Genomic DNA, 20,898 nt, shown 5'->3' with positions numbered 1-20,898 from the left:
AGCAAGTGAACAATGTGACGACGGATGACAGTTGTGGTCCCCCATCCCCTCGACAAGACCGCTTGTCCACGTAGGTGACCCTTCGCCAAAAATGCCGTCAGATCCTCCCCGGAGGGCCACTGTCAATTTAGACCATCTCGTTCCATATGAATTGGGAGGGGACTGAAAAAACCAACCAAAAAAATCTCGCTCTCCCATCTCAAATATCACGCAAATAGAAACATCCCAGCCGTTGGACGGTTGAACCCTCTCGCACTTAGTCCGTCGGATGACAATAAAAATAATTCATCAAATAGGAAAAAATAAATAAAAAGGGGGGAAAATAGTACACCGTAGCGAACGGGGAGAACGGGGAGGGAGAGAGCTTGGGGGTTCCCTTCGTCGCCTCGTTGCGATGATCTGACTTCGTCGTGTGAACATCTGTACACTGGTAAAAAGCCATAAATACATAAAGGGGAGGGGGAGTGGGGAGGGGAAGAAAGAGAGAGACGGAGCTCGGGGAAGAGGAGGCGGAGAGAGAGGTGCGAGGGAGAGCGGGGGGAGAGAGAAGGGGGCGAGCGAGAGAGAGAGGGAGGGAGGAGATGGAGAGGGAGATGGCGGAAGGGGACGAGGAGAGGGAGAACGGAGGGGAGGGGGAGGCGGCAGCGGAGGAGGAGGTGGGTTCCAGCCTCACCAGGGAGCGGGTGGCGGCCGCTAAGCAGTTCATCGAGAACCACTACAGGAACCAGATGAAGAACATCCAGGAGCGCAAAGAAAGGTCAGCTCCATGCTTCATCCGACGGAATCCCTCTTTTTGCTATGCCAAGATCTCTTCTTGATGATTTTTATCGCTGACCTCTGCTTCTATAGATCTTTTTCTCGATCTTTTGCCCTTGATATCTCCTCCCCGCTTATTTTACTACTGTTCTGTGATGTTATTTCTCGCCATGCGTTTCTTGATCGATTGAAAACAAATGGAAATCCAGTTCTTGATGGATCTTTCTTAAATACATGCTTGCGTTTAGCTATTGTAGAGATCTTACTTTAATTGCCTTATGTCTCAGTTATGGAGATGCAAAGATCCTTAATTTGGAGATCTTGATTGTCATTTATGATTTTACTGTCTTGTTACCCTGATGCTTGGTACCGTACTCGGTATCAAAGGCTAGGGTTTCATGTAACTAAAGAATTAGGAGATTGAACATTTGACGGATTGGCTTCACTCGTGGATTAGAGATTTGGAGTTCTGCATTAGACATTTGGACACGCTGTTGCCGCCAACTGAGCTTTGTTAAACTTAATCCTTATATGTGATACGACAGGGCAGTAAGAAACTACAGTGCCAGAAGTTTAGCGCCCTATAATGATGCACGCCGATGACACCGGACAAGAATCATTGATTGTTCTTTAATAGTTTGATGCCTTGGTTGTCGAGTTGGAAAGAACCTTTATTTGGGTTTCTTAATGCTGCCTTGACGCTTGGTGCAGCGCCTTGAAAGCCAGGGTTTGATAAAGCCGAGGGATTAGATGGTCAAATATTTGATTGATTAATTTTTCTTGCGCATTAGCAATTTAGATGTGACGATGTAGATTTTGGAGCATGGTTGGGTGATAGCCGCTGCATGACACACCTAATCCTTGCATGTAATAGAAGGACAGAAGAAATTCAATCTGCCAGATGTTATGCTTCATAAATAGAAGGACAGAGGAAATTCAATCTGCCAGATGTTATGTTTCATACCCTGATGCATGACATGACCGAAGCTATGCTATCACATGATTCTGCATTTAGCTCATCTCTTTTATCCTGGAAGATACCATTTTAGCAAATCCATCCAAAAAGGGGCAAGATTGTCTTTAGTGGGTTATTTGGACCAGCTAGTTTATGGCTAATGTGCTATTTGATGGGGCAAAAAAAAAAAAAAAATCTTTGGTATTCAAGGATGTCACCTTTAATCTGCATCAGACCTTTCTTTATCCCCTCTCATCCATTTCCATTCCCTTCATTTTATTACAGCATTTGTCTTAAATGGTGCATAATGTTAGCAGGAGGAGCATATACTTGGTGTCAGAGATGGTTGTGCGCTTGCTACTATTTATGTATAAGAGAGAAATTTTTATAACTTGAGACAGTTCAAAAATTATGGAAGTTCTCTATAAAATCTAGAAAAGAAAGAACAAAGCAGGGATTGGCATGAAATAATGTTCGTTTATAAGTAGATATTTATTTGAGAGAAGGGAGCAACAGGAGTAATTCATGAGATGGTTAACCATTTGAAAATGAGAGATTTTGTGATTTGAATTAGGAGATTTTGTCACAAAAATTACTTGAGGCAGACATGCTGTGCTCAAGTGATGAAGTTGGAAAGTATGCCGGAGAGCTTGACTTGTGAAGAGGAGGTAATCAGGATTCGAGGATTCACACTTAAAAGATATGCTCTATCAATAAAGATTGAATTATTTTTAAAAGCTAATGCATCTTTATATACAATGGCAAAGGCCCTGAGTCCAGCATGCAGCATGTTGGACTCTGAAGCCTTTCCTTTTTTCTTTTCTGTCCTTTTTTCTTGATTTTTCCACATAAGCAGCAGGAAGCCCAGGTGCTTTTGGGTAGATGCACCGTGGATTCCGCAGTCTGAACACTGTCTGAAGGCCTTTGCCCATCCTTTTAAAAGTTTGGAGTCTTTCAAACAAAGCACGTGCCCTCTGCTGAGTACCCCATGTAACGCACATGCAAGATTCTAGTTTTAATACAAAGAAAACAAATTTTCTTTCATTAAGGTCTTTCTCATGGCCTTCATTTATTTTTTAATTTTAGTGTTCTTTGAAGGTTTATTACCTTCCTATTTTTACTAAAGCTATTTAAAGTTTATTGCTGTGGATCTCCAAAAGTCTGATATCCCAAGACAATTAAGATTTAGTGTTGCATGCTGACTTGTCTATTTTTGGATGGATATGGGTGTTACGGTAATATTCTTGTAAGGTATATCAGTGTTAATTTAGAAAGAACTGGAATATCCCGTTATGCTTCTGAGGAGATTTTAGTAGTAATTGATCTTCAGTTAGGAATAGAGGAAGAAATAGCATGAATTTCAAAAAAGTGGTTTAAATTATGTTCTCTCTTGAATTACTTTTTGATGTTTGCATAGAAAGAGGAATGATGCTTCTCTTTATCTTCTTCTAGTTTGTGTTCTTTTTCCTCTGAAATTTCAAAAATCCTGTTATGTCCATGTCAAAACCCACTGAAAATTTGTTCTTGGTTCCCTTTTTTTGTTTGGGGTCACTTGATCAAAGGCAAGAAATCTCCAAAATTTTCAGTCAAGCAACTCAAACAAGAACAAAATTTTGCTTTTTGACATCTTAGATTGTTTATGGTTTGACAAGTTTTGTGGATTCATAATTAACTGGTCCACCATGTAGCTTATCTTGATAGTATATGGGCTTAAAAGTATTGATGGTCTTGCAGTAGAAATCTCTCTCCTTTGTCCTTTGGCGTCTTTACATTTTCATCTATATATATAAACGAAAATAATATATATATATATGTGTGTGTGTGTGTGTGTGTAGAGAGAGAGAGAGCTAGGCTTGGCTACACTTGAGTGGATCTTCACTTAAATCTGGTTAGGTCTAATATCAGACAATGAAGGTCCTACATCGATGATCCGAGCGTTGGATGTGATCTACCACCTCTAAACTGCTGTCATACAAAAAATCATTTGATTTGGAGACCTCTGGTCTATGCATCAAGTGATCAAAATTTTATATATGTTTTTCTGATCACTTGATGCATTGGCTAGGGGTCTCCAAATGAAATAATTTTTGGTGTGTAAGCAGTTTAGAGGTGGTAGATCACATCCAACGCTCGGATCACCAATATGGGATCTCCATTGTCCGTTATAGACGTGACTAGATCTGAGTAAGGATCCACTCGAGTGTAGCCAAGTCTAGCTAGCTATACATATTATATATACATATATGTTATATGGATTATATACATTGTATGCATTAACACACACACACATGTATACATATATACATATACATATATATGTATGTATGTATATATCTATCTATCTATATCTATATGTATATGTACGTATGGACATGTACATATACATACATATATATTTATATACATATACAATATACATACATTACATATACACATACATACATATGTATGCACATGCATACATACCTCAAGTAGATATATGCATATGTATATGCTATGCGTGTGAGAACAGGCACATGTTTGCATGTGGTTTTTGTTCCCTATACATTTGAAGATATGCTCATGTGAACTTAGATCCTTGTTTATACTACATGAATGTGCACATGTGTTCCCCATTGAATGAATGCTCATTTGAACTATGATCCCTGCCTAGTCCCCTTTCCCCCTCCCGAGGCAATGTGGCTGACAACTTTTATTTTATTTTCGTTTCTATTTTTTTTTCCAGGCGTTGGTTTTTAGAGAGACAGTTAGCCTCTTCACAAGTTTCAAAGGAGGAGCAAATCAATTTATTAAAAGATCTAGAGCGGAAGGAGACGGAGTTCATGCGACTTAAAAGGCATAAAATCTGTGTGGATGATTTTGAGCTACTCACCATTATTGGGAGAGGAGCTTTTGGAGAGGTCTGGAGTATCATGCTTTATATATGTAGCAGTGGCAGCTCTTGTTTCATTAAAATTTCTTTTTTTGGTTCTTGAATCTTCAAAACTTTTATCATTTTTTACTGCAGCTAGTAGTATTTTCTGGCAGAGCAGGTGATCTTTGATTGCTACTATGTTATTGACTTGCTGCTACTTCTTTGTGGCTTTTTCGAAATTTTAGTATCATAGGAATTTTCTATGCTGATCTTGCATACAGGAGCTTCTATTGATGTAAGAGAATGCAAATCTTGAGAAAACTCTCATCCACAAGGAATTAGGCCTCTCATCTAGTGGCTAGATTGTTATGAACTATAACTGATGGGCTTTAGCCATATCTCTGCTGTTATTTGTAGATCACATTTTGAAATTCAATTATCAAACCTAATGTTTTATTAAACATACTTATTTTGTTAGCTAGATGGAAAGTGGACTATGAGTTAATGAGCAGGCAATCCCCATAACCTGGCACTACCTGTCTCCGCTTTACATCGCTTCAAGTTTCTCATTTTGAGATCGTTATTACTGGAGATACTTATGATGGAAATCCTAACACATGGAAGGCTCTTATTGCAGCTATTCTCTCACTGGAAATTGTGGTTTCCATAATGTTGTTATTGGCTATATAATGGCCAAGGCATAGCATACCAATATTTGGCTTAAAAAATTAAAGAAACTAAATATTTGAATTATTTTGTTGCAGTTTATATCATAAGTTATTAGTGGCGATAATGGCATATGAGATCTTGTCACTTATAACATTGAAATACTACAGGTAGGCATATTTTATTATTAAAAATTTCTATTTCAAATTGTAATAGTATTTTTTTTAGAGATTATTAGTATTTAAAATAATATCAAGTTGGAGGTGCCCTGCAACTACTGTCTCGTTTTTAAGAAAGAACCTGGAGCACTTTCAGTTGTATGCTGATATGAGGGTTGACTACGGTGATTCTGATTCCAGACATGGTTCACTCTGATATGTGTTTTCGTTAACTTTAAGATGAATGATGGAACTTACAGGAACAAGTGGTATCTGTGGTTGTCAATACTCATGAATATGCCACAGTATCATCATTTCATAAATTTCATAATAATATGATAACAGAGTGTGTCAGAAGAATTATTATTTGCTGAAATGCACTAGAGCTTATGATGTCATGATTTGTTGAAACAGGATGTGGCTTTGATTTGTTAAGTTTGAGCACCATTGTGAGATGCTTTAGTGTAGTTGCACATTGAACTTTTTATTTAAGCGTGCAAGTTTGTAATGTTAAACTATTTGCCAGATTCTTACAAATTGTCATATTACAAATATAGGTCAGACTGTGCCGGGAGAAGTCCTCTGGCAATATTTATGCAATGAAAAAGCTGAAGAAGTCTGAAATGGTCAGTAGGGGTCAGGTAAGATTAGCCATTTAAATTTTGTCATTGAAGTTTAGACCTTTCATCTTCTCACCTGTTTATTTACCTTCCACCAATTTGTGAGATGTGAATATTTCAAGGAAGCTTATCATTGCCTTCATGAATGTCTTCTAGGTCTAACTTCTGATACATTGTTATTGTACTTACCACTAAACAGTTCTTAACTTGGCTGTATTCTAAATGAAAGTTTTAAGGTATGCTCCATAAATCTTGTCTTTACTCTTTCTGATGATACATAATGGAAGAATGATCTTTCCTTATGCCCTGTTTTTAGATTTCCTTACAGTTTTTAAAAGCTCCTTTTGCACTTTGTGATCCCTTATCGCTAATTAAGGTTACTTGGGTGAGCTGATTCCTGTATCTATCAGATATATCCCATGTGGTTGGGACCCCTTAGGTGGAGAAAGGAAATGAAGGGAAAAGTGTGAGGAATTGTCACTGTCCTTTTCTCCTCCCAATTCTTATTTTTTTTGGAATATTTCAATCTATCTAAAAATAATGTCCGTTGGTATCCAAATAATTTGTAGCATTGTGGGATCTATGCTCTCCAACAACATATCCAATTTTTGAACTTTTCAGCTTACCATTTGCATGGGATATATTACATGGATACATTAGTTTGCAGTCCAAACAGGCCCTATTTGTTGAGCAGACGTTCTAATGCTATGTTTTTGGATAAATCAATTCATGGATATGAATTAACTGACTCATACCATTCGATTTCAAGTGGTATCATTACAAGCTTCTCTATGATATTTTAGGCTAGAACATTTTATTTCTTGTAGTATTGTGTTTGCTAATTAAAAACTCTAGTTGATACAATTTGTGTTCGCATTCACTTTTTTTGGTACTTTGATTAATCAGTCTTTGTATTGTAGTCACATTTTGCATATTTGTCTCTTAGGTGGAGCATGTTAGAGCTGAAAGGAACCTGCTTGCTGAGGTTGCGAGCCATTGCATCGTTAAGCTCTACTATTCATTTCAAGATGCTGAATACCTCTACCTAATTATGGAATATCTTCCGGGAGGGGATATGATGACCCTGCTCATCAGAGAAGATACCTTAACTGAAAATGTGGCTAGATTTTACATCGCGCAGAGTGTGTTGGCCATAGAATCCATTCATAAACATAACTATATTCACAGGTCAGTAGTATCATACTATAGTACCTTAATAAACTGTATCATTTTGTAGATCTATGGTATAAATATTTCGATTAAGTATTAACTATCAATTCCCCATTTTGTAGGTCTATGGTATAAATATTTTGAATTAAGTATTAATTATCAATTCAATCCTCCGTTATCCTTCTCTATACGCAGAGATATCAAGCCGGACAATCTTCTCTTGGATAAAAATGGTTACATGAAGTTGTCAGACTTTGGCTTGTGCAAGCCAATTGACTGCTCAACACTATCAACTTTGAATGAGGATGAACCAATGGATGATGAAAATCTTAAGGAGTCAATGGACATTGATGGGAGCTTTTCAGATACAAATACAGGTAGCAGGTGGAAAAGCTCCCATGAACAACTTCAGCATTGGCAGATGAACAGAAGGAAACTGGTATATTATTTACATAACTTTTACCTCCTGCATTAGTGTAATATTACACAGCACATTTTTCCTGATCTGCTGCCTTTATATCTTCCGTTTAACTATCTTTTTCCTTACTGAGGTATAAATCTAAGGCAAGAGGCTGTTGAATTGCATCTTCAGGCATTTTCCACAGTTGGAACACCAGACTATATTGCTCCAGAAGTATTACTGAAAAAAGGATATGGAATGGAATGTGATTGGTATGTAACTTCTCTCTACATTATAATTACCTTCATCTAATCATTGCCTCTAAATATTTCCCCTTCATGAGTAGCAATCCCTATCTTGCTTTACATCCTTCTTGTTCTTTTAGAGAGAAACAATGACACCAACCAAAAGTGGGAGTATATTTATCAAATTATGTAAAACTTTAAAAGGGAAATATTGAAACAGATGGAATCACAACCATCCATTAAAAACTGCTTCATCTTAGGTGCATCATGTTCTCAATGCCCAATATTGGTTTAACTTTTGAATTTCATGGTAGTCTTTGCTCGAATCTTGTTCAGATAGTAAAGTTCTTAAATGTTGATTTATGCTTTTTAGGTTAAAATGTTTAAAGATAATTTTGATTTTCTAGTAACTAAGAGCAAAGATATCAAAACTTTCGATAACTATGCTTTTAGGCTTCCACAGTTTACGCAATGGCTTGGTGCTTATCTCATTTCCTAGCAAATGAATCAAAAATGCTGTATATCATGCTTATAGAAAAAAAATTGGTCTTCTATACAAAGATCTTCGACTGTTCTTGCTTTATTCATGTAATGAATAGTGTCAAAGATTTATTGCTTTATGTTTGCAAGAAAGCCAAACTTGCCCAAGCTCATAGATGGTTGCGTGTGGTAGGCACATGTTCTCTATGATAATTCACCAGGTTATAAAGTTGGGATGTCTATTTAAGTTCTTGCCTTGTGCTTTAATATATTCTAGGCAGTTCTTCCGGGCATCATTATTTCTATGACTAAGTTTCATGCTATAGTGCACCTAAGCATACTGGAATTGGATATTCCCTATAACGTTTTCCAAAATTTTGCCCATAAAATTAACAAAATACTTTGTACTAAGGTTCGCTGTCTTGGTCAGACCCCGTACCGGTGCCATACTAGCACAGTGTTGGTATGGTATGGTACGGTTCGAAATTTTTTTTGGCGTACTGACATTCGGTACGCCGCCTATAGCGGTACTGAACTAGTACGGTATGATATGTTCCGTACCGCCTGATTCGGGCCGGTACGACGTACCTTGCTTTGTACAAAGGACAACTGGAGTTGTGATAAGTCTTGGGGACAGTAATTTTATTTTTGGTGCAGATATTTTTTATTTATCATTTTCTTTATGAGATTTAATGAGGATATTATGTTGTAAAAATAGATATAAAAGGTATAGAAGAGAAATCACCTTCTTAATAAGAGGATGAGGAACAATAATTTAAACTTAAAAATGGATGTCCATACTCCCCCTCTCCCATGCCCAGCAATGGAACCTACTTAAAGTAAAACCTTTCTGATAAACATAATGAAACCCCAACATCTTTCATTCTGGAGATCTCCATGAAGATACTTCTTTCAATCTCTTTCGAGGTTTCTCCTGAATTAGCATGCAGTACTACTACTTGATTTGTATTCCATGTTGTCACTTAAAAAGGCATAGGCATCTTTTGGCAAAAGCACATTAAGATGTGCGACCCTAAAATCAGTTCCTAAATAGCTCTTACAAAGACAGTGCAGGGTGGGTAAATTAATAGATGCATCTTCCACATTATGCAGCATGCTTCTTGTCCAGAAGATTCCATTAGCTAGATAGTCCTTAAGTATCTTTCCTCAAATATCAATTCAAACTAAGTATTTGAAATTCTTATCCCAGTTGCTTTACTACCTCCAAGGATAGTAAATTATGGTGTAACCTGTTCTTTCCCATTTCTAAACTTGGTGTTTGAACCTTCCCTATGAACCTCAAAACTATCAAGTCATGTGATGACTTATCTTTTGCTTGACATTCCCAATATGAAATTTTTTAGCATCTAGTGGATACCAGGCACTGTTACCTTCACACTTAACATTAAGCCTTTATGCTAGCTCTATGTTTCCTTGCAGCAACAATCAAATATTAAACTAGGAATTACATAAGGAACAGTTTCTAATTTCCTCACTTTGAAGTTTCAAGCTCAATATAAACTAAAACTCAATGTTCTTAACAACTTCAGATGCCCATGCAACCTCTTTGTTTCCAAAGAACACACCCTCTTCATTGTTTGTTCTTGATCCTCAAATCCAATGGTCCTTGCTCCAATATTATCAACTTACCAAATGTGCTCTCTTTGTATCTCTCGAATCTCAAATCCACAGGCACAATAACTCCAAAAGAAATCAAAATCAATATTGCAGCCCATTAATTAGATCCCTCTTGAACCTATTATTCATGCATGCCCGACAGCACATGCACCATCCATATCATATTAAAAGGTGTGATATTGTGATTCCTTAATAAAAATGCTACACCATATGCAGAACTTTGCCTTTGCTGAAGAAATCCAATCCGCATATGAGCATTCTAGAGTATATCATAGGCTTAATTTTTAGAATTGTTTTTTAATTGTTTTTGTTTTTCTAGCCATTGTTGTTTTATTATTATTTTCTTTTTCTGTAAACAATTATTTTATCTGCAGCTTCCTATAGTAACTTTGGCATGAGCTAATGCACCATTCGGTGACACGATATTTTATTTCTCATGCATTCTTATGTTGGCTCATTGCAGGTGGTCATTAGGTGCTATAATGTATGAGATGCTTGTTGGCTATCCACCATTCTACTCCGATGACCCAATAACTACTTGTCGAAAGGTTATCATTATCAAATTTCACTGTTTTACGTGTCTATAATTCTCCATTCTTGGTGGAAACTTTGAGATTTTTGGATTGAAAATTTTACTCTAGAGAAATTTTTAATACCTTTGGATGGGAAATATCATGATTAGGCTATCAGAAAATTTCAAATGTTAAAGATCATTCAGCTATACAGTTTATTACGTATTTGGATTAGCATCTGAGGCTCCTTGTACATATCAAGCACATCCAGCTTATTTAGCTCTAATTTTATAATTTTCTAAAGGCCATTTTTTTTATTAAAGAAGTTTTGTTCAAACCCCTTCTCACAAGTTCCTTCCAGATTTATTTTTGTCATGCCCCATTCTATGTTCTCTAACATACACAAACTACTATGCTGTTTAAAAGGCCTTCTTCAGTCATCTTCCAACATGCCTGTGCAATTATAGTTTATTCTCCATCATTTAATCCTTTATCAATGCAACTTGTCACTTTTGTAATATATTCATTTATAACCCTATGTTACATAATTCACAAAAGTTACCTGAATAGGAAATGTTATTATTTCTATAACAATCCAATACTAGGTTCTTGGAGCAAAAGACATGAGGTAGATACCCAATTTTTGCTTATGATATTTGAAGCTTTTACGAAAAAATAAAATGATGAGCAGCATTGGCTATATTCTGGCACTTTGCTTAATCCTGCAAACACCTAAAATTCCTCTGCAGCTTCATTTATTAAAAGAAATATCAAATGCTAAAAAATCGATATCTAGTCGTTTCATTCATTCCTTTTGAAGGTCTATTTTAAATGATATGCGCGGTCCATTTTAGTTATATTTCCTGGAGGCCTTGCTTCAAGGAACTTTAAATGCCCCACCAATCCAAGGTTTTCATCATGGGTTGATAAATGGAGAAGTTGAGAGATCCTAAATGCTACTAGTTGCATGAAAGTGACCGATACCTTGTTCTTGACTATAGTTTGACTAGAGGGAAGTTGGCTAAATTGTCAAGGGCTTTTTTATTGATGATATTAGACAGCAAACATGGTTGCGTACATGTGCTCTTCCTTATCTTTGCTTCTCTTGTATAGTTTGCAGCTTGGTCTTGTCCTGGAGTTGGTTATATTCAAGCATTATGAGTGTCCCTGAAATTTGTATTCCTTGTGTACCAATACAATAAGAATTTTAATCTAATGATTTTAATTAAATCTTTCTAAATGTTGGTCATTTATGCTGTAATATTGCATTTATGTAATATTTTGAGTTATGACAAGGGTTCTGGTTCTCATCTAGCATGGATAGTGTGTTAAAATTGTCTATTCAAAGATAATGCCTCCTACAGATACCATATGATATTATCTGTTTAAACAGAAAGGAGACCTCCTACTATCCTTCTTACATTCTTTAACAATGATAATTAGATTGTGCACTGGAGGCAAAATTTGAAATTTCCTGAAGAGGCAAGGCTGTCGCCTGAGGCAAAGGATCTTATCTGCAGATTGTTATGTGATGTTGAGCACAGACTTGGCAGCGGAGGTGCAGACCAAATAAAGGTGTTGTGTTGAATATATAGTTGTACTAAAATTTTTGATAGTTGTCTGATAGCCGTTTTGATCTAAAATAACCCTATCTATCTTCTCGCAGGCCCATGCTTGGTTCAAAGATATTGTTTGGGATAAACTTTATGAAATGGAGGCAGCATTTAAGCCTGAAGTAAATGGAGAACTGGATACCCAGAACTTCCTGAAGTTTGATGAAGTATGATGCTTGGAGTTGTTATTTATGCTTAGCTAAATTTTTGTTACTAGGTGATTTTTGGTCCATTTCCTATGCCATTTTGCTTTGCTGATGTCTTGAGTGAAAAGTCACCTGAGTCTGATATTTATGGCATCTCTTAAAGGGATTTCATGTTGATTGGACTCTCCTTATATGCTTTGCAATAGTTTTCTGTCCAAAATGCATTATATGATATGAGGCATTTTTTATATCTTAACTTGGTTCTTTTCCCTCTAGTCCTACATCTAATAGAAATTACCTTTAAAAGTGGTCACTTAGAATTTCTTAAAAATAATTCAACTTTTGGTAACAATAGTCATTGCTTTCCCCCGTAAACTTTAATTTTTAATTCAACCTGTTGGTAGTTGTAGTGTTAGTGACTTCATAAATTTAGCTTCTCACTCTGTTATCTTCTTTGTGAACAGTTGGAACCACCTCCAGCAAGAACTGGTTCTGGATCAAGAAAGGTAGAAGCTTCTGTAAAATTAAATTTGTCTATGTCTACTTTTTCTTGGCAAAAAGCTTACAAATTTTAATGTTCAATAAAATCAGTCATCTGAGATCTTAGGTGTGTATATGCTTATCAGATATCTGGTTTACTCATTTGCTCTTTCATAAAGCTTCACGGAAACCCACAGTTTTTTTTTGAACTAGGTAATAAGGATTAAGAGAGGATCATGATGATGATAAGGACCATGAATTCTGGTGCTTTGAAGTATGCCATTTTGTTGAATTTTTTTTAACCATTTTGTCAGTGGTCGTGAATGCATTCGGGTGGCTGGTTATGATCACAATGCATGCAAATGGTTGACTTTGAGTATAAAACTATAAATTACTGAAGTTTGATCTTGATGTCCTGGTATGCTGGACTAGAGAAATGCCAACCTCTTACATGTCCATTGCTGAGAACGTGTCTTACCCCTTGAATAACCTTTTTTATATTTTTTAATATAAATATCCCATATTTGGTCCAAGTGATTATATATAGGGAAAAAATTCATCTATCATATATTGTAACAATGGTTTACAAATGCCATGAGCTAATTTCTTTGTGCTGTTCCAGATTATATTCGATTACCAGCTGAGCAAGTTATATTAGATATAGATGATATCTAATAGTATGATTTGCTAAATCAAACTTGATGGTGTTCTATGCATATGACCGTTAAGCTTTTGACATGTTAAGACCTGTACAAAATTATATCTGCTCTGACATTATTGTGTTGGGTTTGTCTTTTTGATCAAGAATGATGCTTGTGTCACATATTGACCAATGTCAAGCCATCTAGCACCACTACATGACGATATGCATGACACTAATCAAAAGAACCTACCTGACTATGTCAAGTGGGTTTACGGAGAGAAAATGGGCTCGAGTCCACTTTTTGAGTAACATCAGTTTGAGACAGTTTATCTTTCCACTATACAATCTTCAAAGTGAGTTTAAAGGATAATATCTAAGTCATTTGACCTCAGTTTTAAATCCGAGAGGTATGTCTCTTTATTTTTTTTAAAATAAGTTTTTTTGCAGGTTACAAGGAAGTTTGAACGTTGAGTTTTTCCTACAGAAAAAGACATTTTTCGGAAGAGATTATAGTTATCAAGTTTGCTCAGCTTAATTTCACAAAAAATAGTTCTCCAGTTTTTGAAATGATTAGATGATGGTATCTGATTATCTTAAATAAAAATAAAAGTTTTTATTGGTTAAATTAGATTTAACAATACTTTTAGAAGGAAAAAAGTTTGCAGTTTTAGTTGTTATTTTGATTGCAAGTATCGTATTTTAAGGTACTAATATTGTTGTTTATTGACATAGTTATTTCTTCTTTTCTTGGTTTTATCTATGATATTATAAACTTTCATATGTTGACTATCCAGTGAGAGAATCCAATATGATATCATGCACCCCACTTGGTGGATTGAGAAGCTACATCAATAAGCTCTCAAATGCAAGCATTGCTTGTGGAACTTTGTCAACGTGTTACATGCCTCATTCTTCATTTGGCATATATAGGGATAATATTAATGATTCTACTAATGTCCTTGAATTTGAGATTTATGCTTTGGCTGATTAAAGGTCACATTGCTTCTGCTACACTACCAAGCATGGTACGTGCACTGTACCGAAATGGGTGGTATGAGGCGTATCGTACCGGTTTGGTATCGATATATGATGGGGCCCCATACCCTTGTACCGCCTAATTCGGCACCGATACACGGTAGGGGAGCGTATCGATCTTGGTATGCCGAACCGGCCCTATACCGTACCATACCAACATAGTAATAGCATGGCATCGATATGGGGTCTGGTATTGAAACGGCGTACCTTGCTGTCAAGTCTGTGATGTTGGTCACATTTGTGTTGTTTTTTGCACCTAAGAGCTATAAAAATCAGGTTATGGTTTAAAAGTTAATTTTTCTGTTGTTCTTTTTAGATTTCTGCAAACATCTTTTGTATATACATGCTATGTTGTTCATTGTTCAACTTTCATTTAAATATCTTTGTATTTCCCTCCCTGATGGCCTCAATATTCTTTGTTTAACATCTGGAGGCAGCTGACTCATTGATGTGAAACATTTCATCAACAGATGTTGCTAAATTCTAAAGACTTGAGCTTTGTTGGATATACTTACAAGAACTTTGAGGCTGTGAAAGGCTTTCATCATTCTTTTGGTATGGCCAATCTTTCTTTACATTTTAAATTTCTTATATTTTTGGAAACTCCTATACTCTATAGAATCTTGTATTTGTGCTACTTTGTGGCTTCAACCCCTTTACTAGGAACGCATGCAGTCAGTTTTTTGGCATGCTTATCACCATATCATCTTCAATGAGTGAAAGTCATTCATTATGGAAACAGCCTTAAAGGCTAAAATTATTGCCTACATTCGCACACGGTTGTGCAGAGATCTGAGATACCCTTCTTGTTTAAAAGGACTAGAAGGTGGAAAAGAAAAGATGAATTAAAAATGAGATGAATAGATGCCAAAACTATAATGCAAGGAACTTTCATTAAGGAGAGAGGTAGAGAGAAGAGATGGATAAGAAACAAGGCGGAGCTTTTCTACCCAGGTTGCTTTTAGTATTCTTTTTATAAGCATTTATGTCATCTCTTACTAGGGTGGGTGAGTGAGCTCATTGCCTCTGGTAATAATTTGGTTGGAAAGAATATTCCTCAAGGATCAATTCAATAGGATTCAGAACGCATGGTTAAAACCCACAATATACATGTGACGCTCACACCAAGTAACAAGAGAACATGGCTAATTATTCATGTGGAAAAATATTAAATCTCAGCAACCCCTCATTTGGAGCATAAGTGTGGTAACTCCACTCCCTACCAAAGGTTTGATAGACATATCCGGTGACTACATCTCTTGATGGAATATATGCTCCAAGTTCTTCTTTACTTTCAACCTTCTTTCTGATAATATGGCCACCAATCTCTTTATGGTTTGGTCCTCTCACAAGAATTATGTAAGTGGGAAATACGTGTTGTGGCATGATTATCACACAATGGCTTAAGAGGTCTTCAAATTGGAGGATTCATATCTTATAAATAACTTAAGCAGGAATAACTTTCTGCAAACAAAGATGCAGTAGCCACAGGTAGACATTTTTTCACTCGAGTCCACTTGCTAAAGAGCGTTCACTATGCCTTATTGTAGAGATCTTTTTGAGTATTAAAGGATACACTTATGGTATAATTGCAAACTTAGTAACATCTAGACTGTTAGTTCAACTTATGTGTCTCTGTTTATCATGATGGTTTGACTTCATTAAGTTCTTGATTGATGACAAGGTCAGATTTAGTGGCTGTGTTAAAATAAGGTGCTTCATTATGTCTTTCCTTATATTTGAAATTTCTCTAATTAGAAAAAGATCTAATGTAGCAAAGTTTTAGTGCCTTCTCTTTCTTTGTTCACATCATCATGTATCAGAACAAATCCTCTCCATGTTCATGTTGAATCATCATCTGGTGATTCTACCAGTATATTTGATGATCCTATATTTAATTTACAGAAGTGTTAGCACCTTCTCTCTCTGTCCACATCATCATTTATTGGAAAAAATTATAGTAGTTGTGTTGCATCTTCATGTTTCTACCAGTATATTTAAAAATCCTAACCAAAATGAGGAATAAAATTAAATATTTTTAGTTCCAGCCCTCTGAAAGTGACCTTTTTTTCGCCAGATTTTTTGGGTTTGGACAAAATCAAGCTGATGCAGTACATCGTGCTTATAAAAACAAAAATCTAAGTTGTGGCTGTTGTTGATACTTGATAATGACTTGCTTGGCATTGTTGGTTTTTATTGCCAGTATCACAATTTTTATTGATGGTCATTGAGTTATTCATCTCTTGTTTTTACTTTTTCGCCATTGATGCATTTGCTGTTCTTGCCATATGAGAATATCATGTATTTGTTAGCGACATAAATGAGGGTATAAATGAACATAAAAGAGAACCTTTACAATCTTAAGCTCAAGAAATTCTTACCATCACAACTTCACAATCTGTTGTAGCTGAGCACAAAGGTATTATGCATGTTGTTTGAATTACTTCTCTTAGAGTAACAATAGAATAATGATTATTTCGTTGGGTTCTAATCATCTGCTTTTTTTTAATAAAAAAAATCCATATACAAATAAGGGTTTTGCAAGTTTACTCTTCTATTTTCATTAAATTACATGAGAATCCTTGTACTCATTCTTTTACAACTTAATCCTGCAGATATGAAAAGAAGTGCATCAGCAAAGCAGCTGTCAATTGATTCCATTTATGGTAAAAGTGCCTCACAGTTATCGTGATTACATCTTTCATGATTCTTTCAAGTCTCTTGTTTACGCTCCTCGCTTTCTTTCTATTGCCAGCCGATTCAGCCATGAACTCTGCAAGGAAATCAACTGGAGGGGATACTGACATACCCATGGTCTCGTCAGGCGATGCAATGTCCCCTTATACTGATTAAACAGTTTATTGGAACTCATGTGCCCTATGTGATGTCTGTGGAAGTGACCTGCTTGTTTTTAGTCAGGTCTGCCCTATTCGGTTGTCTCCATCAGCTGTCTAGCAAGCATTTTGTAGAACCAAACCAGCTTTTAGTTGTACAGTAGTTTGTTAAGGATGTTTAGAAAAGCCCAGTGTATTGCGCTGTGCTCGTTGAAATGTGTTTTGGTGGCAGAAATGGCGGGGTATTGTGTGCTGGCTGCCCAGGTTGGCAAGAGCAAAACATGCCCTCTCTTGCGGCAGTTTCTTGTCTAGTTCTTATGATAATAAGTACTCTAAGCAAGCTGCGGTTATGTCAATGTTGTTTGGTGTGTATTTGAAACCCTGGTAGTTTTATTTAATGTCCTCTTACTTTCAATCACAGATTGTTTAGATTATTTGATTTGCATTTACTTTGTTTAGATTGCTATAGATTGTTTGATGTGTCTTGTTTGGTTACACCTGACCTGCACTGGGTAGCCCTTTTTTTAGTTATTTTGTTGGATGATGAAATAATTTTTTTAGGAGACCCATAAGTAGGATCATTAAAGGATTGAGCTCAATATGAGATTATACAATTGAGGCAATCAAAATGGTGATGCATTTGTATTTTGTCGAGGCTAGATGTCTGGGGCATGTAATGCAGAATCTCAATGCGGTTAAATTATAGATCCCCTGATTTGTGATGATGAATTGAATGCTTGGATTCCATGCATGGAGATTTGTTCTGGTTTATTGGGGAGATCTATGCTGGTCGTCGATCTAGTATGGTTTGTTAAATCTTAATGAAAATATCAAATTAACTGGACCACTTAAATTGATTATATCGTTTATTTTGATACCTGCATTGGAAGCTAAGCAGTTTGGTGTGGGAATTCAAATGCATTAAAGCTAGATGGCCTAATGCCCTAGTGGTGTCAAGGTGTAACAGATTGCATATAGAGTAAATATTTTGTTTACAAGTTTTATACATAATCCAAAATAGCTTGGAAATATGATACCCACCAACATAGAACACATTTCATGGCGTCAGCATAGAATGTCATGTTTATTAGAAGTTTTATGTTGTGATGCCAATTTATTTCAGTCTTTCATTTCAGGCTTGACGTGACAACTGCAATATATTGAAACATTGCACTTCATTATGTGAATTCTTAAGATATGCAAATATAAGCAACAAGTTGGTTGAATCGGGCTTATTAAGGGAAGGAGCATATCAAAAGCTATATGCGTCCAAGCATTATATTACATTGTTGAAGTTTTCTTTCCAATGCTGGTCTTCTATCAATCCAACTTAGAGGAAGTGCGAGGGGAATAAAATTATAACGTTCATATGCTCTCTTTTTTTGGGTAAATGTATACATGTTCTCATTATAAAAGTGTGTATAAAGTATATTCAGAAATGGTTTTGATATCCGAAAGAAAATAAGAATAAGTTGAAAAAAAAATATTGTGGAAACTTTTTTCTACCTTTCTCATGAGGCAGTTATCATGTATATTTATAATTGAGAATGTATAAGAGTTTACAACTAGGATGATACAAAGAAATAATAAATGGATCCTAGAATTAATGCTAAATTTATACTATTTGAAATTTAAAATTTGATATTCGAAATTCAAAATTTAAATTTTTTGAAATCATAGATATTTGATATGTGGCTTGATATAGGGTTGAGATTAAGATACTGTCAATAATATCGTTTGTGCTTTGAGTAAAAAAAATTTAAATTATATAATGATATTGAAAAATAATCTTCCTCAGCGAAATTGTTTCTTTAGGAAAATAAAGTTTGGCGGACTGCTGAAAATTCTAGTTTACAGATGCAGCACAGATTGATTGGTAGGATGCATTTGCTGATTCCTTGCTGTCAGATATGTCCTTTTTAGACTCTTGCTCAATTTCTTCCGAAGGTCAACAAGTTCCGGTGTAACCTAGTCATATGGCTCATAGCTGATACACTAGATTGTGAGCTGATGTAGCAAACTTTCTTCGAGGTTCGTCGCTGTGTAAAACTACAACATCAACAAGAGCTATTCGAGATCACCTGTTGCCTGTGGCTCCTACCCCTTCTGCCATGTCACGGTTTGCCAATGTCTATTGGCTGCTGGGTTGGATTCCGTGCCAAAGAATGCACGCTTGTAAGGCGTGGCAAATCCTGACTAAAACCTGCCAACCTTCTGAGTCCATCCAAATCAAACGGGTTCTGACGAGGGAGTTCGTAGTACTTTGGATTACGGTTGCTGAGAGCAACTAAATTATAGATAGACTCGAGCCCTCCAACTAAATGTTTTATCACGAATTGAATAAGTTTTTCAAATTTATCTAGACACGCTTAGGATAGTGATGATTTTATCATAGGCCACGAGTAGTGATTCAAATGATTAGTAAAAAGTGGAGTAGGTCGTAAGGGGATTTATGACATTTTCTTCTCTATTTTTTCTCTCTCCATCATCCTACTCTACTTGAGTAAACATTTCTCGATTATTTATTTTTAATTTTCCTTATAAAGATATAAACTTTGACAAGTGAAGTATCCATTGGCTTCGCAGATTGGATATGAATTTAGTTTCGTTGGTTGGATATCATCCATTTAAGAAAGATGAATAGGATGTGGGACGAGTATATCTTCTTAACGCGAGCAGATTGCAGGCTTGCAGCCTTCGAGGGTACCCCTAATGTGGCCTATCAGGAGGTGGAGGAGACCATCTATCATATCTTCTTTTGTTGCCTGTGAGTAGCCTAGATCTGGCAGTATGCGTGAATTGTTTCGAGCTTTGGGCAAGGCGCGACCTTGTCGGAGAACTTTTTGACTTGTTTGAGGGCATCTTCGAGGAGGCCCGACATGGTGGAGGGGGGGGGGGGGGGGGGGGGGGTCAGATGTGCGTATCTAGCCTATCATATAAGACTGGATAGGAATATCTGGAACTTCGAGAACAAATGGGTCTACCCGAAGGCTGCGGCAAATAGAGCTCTGCGTCACGCGTCTAAGATTATCAGTACTGCATTATCTTGTTCTCCTGAGATGGCTAGGGACATCTGAGTTTTCCACTCAGTTGAATTAGAGACCAGGTTTGTCTTGGGAGCCCCCACCCCCTAGCTTTCTTAAGATAAATTTCGGCAGCAGTGTTGCAGAGAGAGAAGAATACGGGGGTGTGGGCTTTGTTATCATAGAACTTGTGGCGGCCGGTGGATGGTGGTTCTATGACATCTCTGTCATTGGAGTTGAGTTGAAAGTAGCGTGGGAGGGTATCTTTTATGCGAGGCATATGATGGGAGCAGATTGTATTTACCTCAAAGGGGATTCGACTTTGGTGATTGAGTGGGTTCGAGGTCGGCATTTTGCGTCGAGCGGGCAGCTTCTGCTTCATGAATCTGGAGGCCCGCAGGAGGCTGTGGGTCTTTTCGGGCCATCAATGTAACAATGCAACTGGGTGGATGGCCTCCTATACGGCGCATCACTCTGTTGGATTTCTTTGAGTGAACCAAGCAGATGTTCTTTATTCTCTTCATCATGTTCTTTTTTTTCTAACTTTGTTGGCTACTCTCACGCATAGGTCGTACCAACAAAAAAAAAAAAAAAAAAAAGCGGCTGCAAATGTATCGGATTCGTACTTAAAATACTTTTGATCCGATCCAAATACATCCGACCCAAATTC

The 20,898-nt window shown here is 36.5% G+C and overlaps 1 protein-coding gene across 1 annotated transcript; it reads left to right on the top strand.

Annotated features, from left to right (window-relative positions):
• The first annotated feature begins 466 nt into the window (after positions 1-466).
• Positions 467-17,639, top strand: LOC103718664 (serine/threonine-protein kinase 38-like). Its single transcript, XM_008807583.2, has 13 exons — positions 467-757; positions 4,437-4,611; positions 5,947-6,030; positions 6,956-7,197; positions 7,375-7,618; positions 7,772-7,851; positions 10,406-10,490; positions 11,898-12,029; positions 12,121-12,234; positions 12,678-12,719; positions 14,842-14,926; positions 16,987-17,037; positions 17,127-17,639. Exons 1-13 carry the CDS (start codon positions 582-584, stop codon positions 17,222-17,224), a joined length of 1,608 nt encoding a protein of 535 aa, XP_008805805.2. The 5' UTR covers positions 467-581; the 3' UTR covers positions 17,225-17,639.
• Positions 17,640-20,898: the final 3,259 nt, after the last annotated feature.

This window comes from Phoenix dactylifera, chromosome 8 (assembly GCF_009389715.1).
Source record: "Phoenix dactylifera cultivar Barhee BC4 chromosome 8, palm_55x_up_171113_PBpolish2nd_filt_p, whole genome shotgun sequence".
In the NCBI taxonomy this organism is placed as follows: Eukaryota; Viridiplantae; Streptophyta; class Magnoliopsida; order Arecales; family Arecaceae; genus Phoenix; species Phoenix dactylifera.
The sequence above is the reverse complement of the archived record's forward strand: the minus strand, read 5'-3'. Positions and strand labels throughout refer to the sequence as shown.

Coding starts and splice junctions, on each gene's coding strand:
- LOC103718664 (XM_008807583.2), top strand. CDS start 582: ATGGAGAGGGAGATGGCGGAAGGGGACGAGGAGAGGGAGAACGGAGGG. Junction 758..4,436: donor ATCCAGGAGCGCAAAGAAAG/GTCAGCTCCATG, acceptor TTTTTTTTCCAG/GCGTTGGTTTTTAGAGAGAC. Junction 7,198..7,374: donor AAACATAACTATATTCACAG/GTCAGTAGTATC, acceptor CTCTATACGCAG/AGATATCAAGCCGGACAATC.